The sequence below is a fragment of the Phalaenopsis equestris genome, unplaced genomic scaffold (assembly GCF_001263595.1).
Source record: "Phalaenopsis equestris unplaced genomic scaffold, ASM126359v1 Scaffold000002, whole genome shotgun sequence".
Lineage (NCBI taxonomy): Eukaryota > Viridiplantae > Streptophyta > Magnoliopsida > Asparagales > Orchidaceae > Phalaenopsis > Phalaenopsis equestris.
The window spans coordinates 72753615-72759552 of NW_018164444.1; the positions used below are offsets into that span (position 1 = coordinate 72753615).

The window sequence follows — 5938 nt, forward strand, 5'->3', positions numbered from 1 at the left end:
GTCTTTCTAAGCGCCAATCACGCTTTATACATGAAGCAAGTTAAGGCGAACTATAAACTCATGTTCGCAATCAATATTTTCAATAACATAATTTTATTCCTTATATCATTCATGTATGTCAGTCGCTAATTTCTACCTTCTCAATTATTGATCTCCTCTCTCGTAGAAAGAATAATGAAGTAGCTCACATGTAGTCTAACATCTACTATTATATGGTATTCATCAACTACCAATATTTACTACTCATCCGATAAGGTAACAATTTTTCTCTAACCCACAATAAAATTAAGTATAATAAAATATACGTAAAAATAATCAAAAGTAGACACTTAACGAAGTTATTTACGTTTATTTTTTGCACACACGTTTAAACTAACTCACCTTATCTTATAAAAGAGTTGGTAATTGGTTCATCTTTCAAAAGTGCTTGACCAGCATACATAAGAATTTGGTGCTATTTATGTAAATTTTCCTTTAAAAAAAAAAAGGGAGAATTTTACATGCAAAAACTCAAAATATTTTAATATAACATTTTAAGTACCGAAAATTTTAAACATAATATTTTAACCATCCAAAATTTTAAATATAATATTTTAACCAACCAAAACTTTCATTCAAAGCCTTCAATTGGGAAAAAAAAATTTATCTGGACCTACGGGCTTAGCTCTACTTGCTGACTTCAATAATATGTCGCTACGTGTGCTACACCGCAGATGTTATTTCATGGTTATTGGAGTGGAACCAATGATGTTATTTTAAAATTATTGAAGAGAAACACATATATTTCACTTGAATAAACCCAAAATAATCTCCGCAGTTTCACTTCAATAGTGCTGAAATAACATCTGCCGTGAATGTTATTTCGGGGTTATTGAAATGAATATATGAAATTCTCTTCAATAAGTTCAAAATAACCCAAAAATAATGCTAAAATAGCACAAAAGTTATTTGGGAAGTATTATGAAATTATTTTGGGTTATTACGAAATACACCGTTTCACTTCAATACTTTTTGAGGCGTACCCATATAACAAAAATGATCCGAACGGTGGAGATCGGATGGAATAATTTTTCCTAATTTACCCCGTCCTTCATCCCCCCTTCGATCCTTCTTCTTCCACCCCCTCCATGGAGGGAGCAATTAGCAGCGGCGGAGACTCCTCCGATCCCTTCTTCGATGCCTCTGACGACTCTGCAATGCCGGATTTCAACGAAAGCCTTGATTCCTTGCCTTCTTCACCGCCAGGAATGACTGGACATCAACCGGAGAATGAAGGCACTGATGCTACTCTACTAAAAGTTTCAGCGACGTCCCTCCGCCGTCGTCGTTCTTCTTTCCGGGTTACTAAGCCTCGCCACAACCTGGACACAAACGTTCCGACTTGCGAATCCGATACCAACCTTGAGATTTCCACCTTCGGTGAAAGGCAGGGTACTATCCCTCCCGATATCGAAGACATGACTATCTCCAATGGAGTAGAAACTACGACTTCGACGCTTACGTCTGATCAAAACGTTGAAGGGAGAGATATTGGCCAGGAAACTTCATCCCGATGGGATGAACCTTCGGCAATAGGTCATGAATATCCAGCTCAGAGTATTCTAGATTCTCTTACTGATTTGGTGATTAAAGCGATCTTTTTCCAGGTTAATATGCTAATTAGATTCTTAACATTTCCGATATGGTTGACCTATAATTCTTTATTGTTTGTTGTTAATCCTCTTGGAACGCTAAGACGTACAAAATATGAACTGAAGAAGACGACGTTGTGGGTGTGCAAGACTGTCCTGGAGAGCCTCAGCCCGTTTATACCTGATACGCTCAAGAGAGAAGAGCGAATTGTTAAATTAGTTGGGGGAATGGCCTGGGGTTGCTTCTGGTTTTTCTATGTTGGCATTGCGCTGTCTGGGCTTTTGATAACAAGTTTTTTCTGGGCTAATTTTCTGATGAGCCGAATTGTTGAAGAGCCACTACAGATGATAAGAAGTTTAAGTTTTGATTACACCAAGGCTAGCCCTGATGCCCTTGTGATGCTAATGCCATGCAATACTGCTGGATGCGGTCTAGATTTTGTTGGAAAGGCTGGATTTACGGAGAATGTTGCTGCGCGGGCTATACCACCTAACCACAAACTGCAGCTAACTATTTCATTGACACTGCCCGAGTCTGATTACAACATAAATCTTGGTGTATTTCAGGTATGCTTTTGTCTTTATTACAGGTAGAATTGCTGTGTTAGTGCTATAATATCTTGTATGATACTCAAATTGTGTTGTGTGAAGCTTGTTAGAATTTTATTTTTTTGGGAGTCTACCCATTGAAAGAGTTTGCTAAAGGGTTAAATAGGAACTCACCCATACAAATTACCCAAAACATACTGTAGGGTTCCTTAAGAACCCATCATCGAATTTCAGTGGAAAGATTAGAGTGTGGAGGGAAGAACATGAAGATTTTTGTGCTCTTAGTTTTTAGTGAAACTCTTGTATTATAGAAAATTATTTTCCATTAATATGTATATTGGGTGAATAGCCTTGCTCTTTGGTGAAGAGATCATTTTTAGTAAAATACGAGCTATTGTAAATTAGAATTACTCTTTAATGAATATTAACAATTTGTGAAAAGTGTAATGGAATGTGAAACAAAAGCGTGCATAGATTGTGCTATACACTAATGTTTTCACCCATTTTCAATTCAAAAGCTTGAGCATATGCGTGAGGGTTAAATGCTTGTTATTTTTGAACCAACATATTTTTAATTATATAATGCATGACTAAACACATTAGTCTCGCGTGCCTTAGCAATCTTCCTCTCACACGAGAGCTTTATACTTTGGTCATTGCTCACCCTAAAATGACATGTTCTAGAATCATACACAGAAGCCCATTCAAAACATTGAGTGTACATTGGAGCCACCTGCTCTTTAACATTGCTTGACTATGGTTGAAGGCACCAATGACTCATGAAAACCACAAATAGCATGTAATAAATCTAGCCTTCTGAGTGAATGATTAGGTGGAGCTCTCATTATGCTAACTTATATAATATGAATGACAGACACTTAACTTATTTATGTGGAGCTTTTTTCGGCATGGATCAAAGCTCTATTAATAGCTCCGCTAGATAAAAATAAATAAATCTAACTTTCTAAGCAAAGAACATAACCAATCATTGCGCACCATCGAAATCTGACTTGATGTAGGATGCCTACCAAGAAGAAACTTTGCTATCCTGGATGAGCTGTTGTTGAAAAAGAACTAATGATAAAAGAGATTGTGGTTCTTATTAGACCATGGTTATTTGCCAAGGGCTATAACAATTATTGGATGGTAAAAGTCATAGGAGGCCTCAGGGGTTGACCAAAAGTAATGGAAGCCTATTGAGTTGGTTGCTCATCGGAAAGTCTAGCTTCTAGCTTGAGTCGATATGAGAGGGTCATGATCAAGTCCGTCTTTTTTCTCATTTCACTCATATTGTCTCTTTGGTCAATAATTGGTTTGGGTGGATTTGATTTAAGCATTTGTAAGGAGAGAATAAGGCTTTGAGTTAGACAATGGTATTAGTGTCTTTATATGAGAGAAAAATTGAATTCCATTAGGATAGAAGTTTTATATTTAAATTTGACATTTGAAAATTGAGATGGAATAATCATTAGATGTTGGTGTAAAAGGTTTTAAATGGCATAAGAAGGGGGTATAAGTTGATCAGCTACAATCCATAGTAGTGGTTGTGGCTAAATAGGATGTAGATGATGGATGTTGAAATAAATAATAAATACAATGTCTTTGAGTTATGTGATACTTTCGGTTGAGGAAATATTTCTAGTAGTGTGGATCATTAAGAAAGCTTGTGTGAAGGTAATACATAAAAATTAAGAGGGGAGCATGGGAAGAGTTGTCTTACGAGTCAGTTGCTTTGCTTCTTCCTCTTCTTCTTCGTTTTACAAGTTAAATATTACAAAATGAGCACTTGAACTCTTCTCTTAAGACTTCTGCTCACCATTCTTAATATAGTAGAGATTAGAAGGTTACCAAAAGGACCTTTTGTAATGCCACATTGGATTTTTATTTGTAGTTTTGGGTTCCACTATGGATGAAAATCCCTTTTTCACTTAGATCATTAAGTGCACCTTCTTAATAGCAACTTGCACTACCATTCTTCTTTTTTTGGCTATACTAGTGAAAGGCTCGAGTTAAGCTCACCTTCTATTCATTGTAAAATTGTTAGGCTATAGTGTCGCTTGATCTGTGTTGATTGGCAAGTGAGAAGAGGTGTTTTTGATTGCACGAAATAATAGTGATCAGAGGAGAAGCATTTCATTTTACATGTTATGCATTAACAAGCTCATAACCATTCCTTGTGTTGCAATCTATGGGATTTGCTAATGTATTGATGTTTTAGTGGAGGTTGGGTGTTGGAAAGGTTGATTGTAATCATTTGGGACTTAAGCTGCTATTTACCTCTCTCAAACATGCTTGAGATGAGTAATTAATGGTTCAATGTTTCTTCAATTTTTCAGCTCATAGTCATGATGTTTCAATTTGTTCATTCAATGGTTCTTGTGGTTAACGGGCCCTGCATTTTTGGTTTGAAACGATCATCATTGCCATGAGTGAAGGTGTATAGATGAGTGTAAATCTTGACTCTCAAGGATGTACTAGCTTTTATGATGTGTTTTTTAATGATATAACACAAAGCAGTTGTTAAAATATTCTTGTTAGATCAAATAAAAATATTATTGAATAATAGTGTTGATTTTTTAAACCACGTTGGTTGATTTTAGAAATTAGGTTTGCAACAATCATATTTCTTCTTTATATTCAAGGCTTTGTAGCCAAGTTCACCTTATCTCTTTTGTTTACTAGTGGTCTAAGAGTCATGTTTTATTTTGGAACTTAAACATGCATTCTAGAAAAGGATTCATCTTTTTTGATTTTGTTTGTTATTATGTTGCACGGATACAAACACGGGGACACGTCTATTATTGAAAATATAAGACACAAACACACGTCGGACACCCCATTATAATAAAAATCATTAAAAAATATATACAAATTATATAAACAAAATATTATGAATATACAAAAGAAAAAATAATAAATTCAATAACCCTAACTTTTGGAAACTAAGGCTCCGTTTGGGGCCGCGTATTTAGCGCAGCGTGGCCCAAAATCACGAAGCTGATAAAAAAATTTTTGTTTGGATGACGCGTTCGCGGCCACTCGCTGCTAAAATAGGCGGAACGCTGGCCGCAGGATCGACCCTGCGGCCCGCGTTATCGATCGGCTTTTCCCTCTTTTACCCTGTGCTCTCCAGTCTCTCGCGATCAAGCAAAATGTTTTCTCTGGTGAACGAGAGAGGGAAAGTGAGTGAGGCGGAGGCGAGGTGAGGAAGAAGAAAAATAAGAATGAAGAGGAATACTCTCCTTCTAGGGATGAGCCGAATGCGACGACGTCCCTGATCGCTGAACAGAGGAGACGAGGTGTTAGCGTTCGGCGTGGACAACAGAGCTTGCTATTGATCCAAATGCTTCCCAAATACTTCGAGAAGTGCAGAGAAGAAGGGCGAACTGGCTACGTCGGTGCACCTACAAGCGAAGGAGGAAGGGACGACAGAAATAATTACAAGCTGTTTTACTTATAATGTAATTTTAATATAGTAAGCGAAGGGTGAACTCAGGGAAAAATAAAGCCATTTTATAGTATTTAAGTTGTTTTACTTAGAATGTATTGTTAATATTTTTAATTAATAGTTATGTATATATTTTATAATATGATATAGAAATATGAGAGAAATAACATTTAATTTACTTTTCTTAAAAATATATTGTATTTTAAAATATATATTTTAAAATATGTAGCTTACACAAGTTACATAAAAAATATACATTTTTTTTATTTTATACAAAATAATAGGTATTATTATAATTAGAAAGAAATTA

General features: G+C 35.8%; 1 protein-coding gene across 2 annotated transcripts in view; it reads left to right on the forward strand.

The window, feature by feature from the left end:
- Positions 1-1041: 1041 nt before the first annotated feature.
- Positions 1042-5938, forward strand: part of LOC110024917 (seipin-3) — an 18934-nt gene continuing 14037 nt past the window's right edge. Inside the window, exons 1-2 of one of the 2 annotated variants that reach the window (XM_020725122.1) lie at positions 1042-1646; positions 1758-2198. In XM_020725122.1, coding sequence (XP_020580781.1) covers positions 1128-1646; positions 1758-2198 — 960 coding nt within the window. In that variant the 5' untranslated portion in view covers positions 1042-1127. Of the gene's footprint in view, positions 2199-5938 lie in introns of both variants that reach the window. The other variant, XM_020725115.1, reaches the window with a different exon arrangement.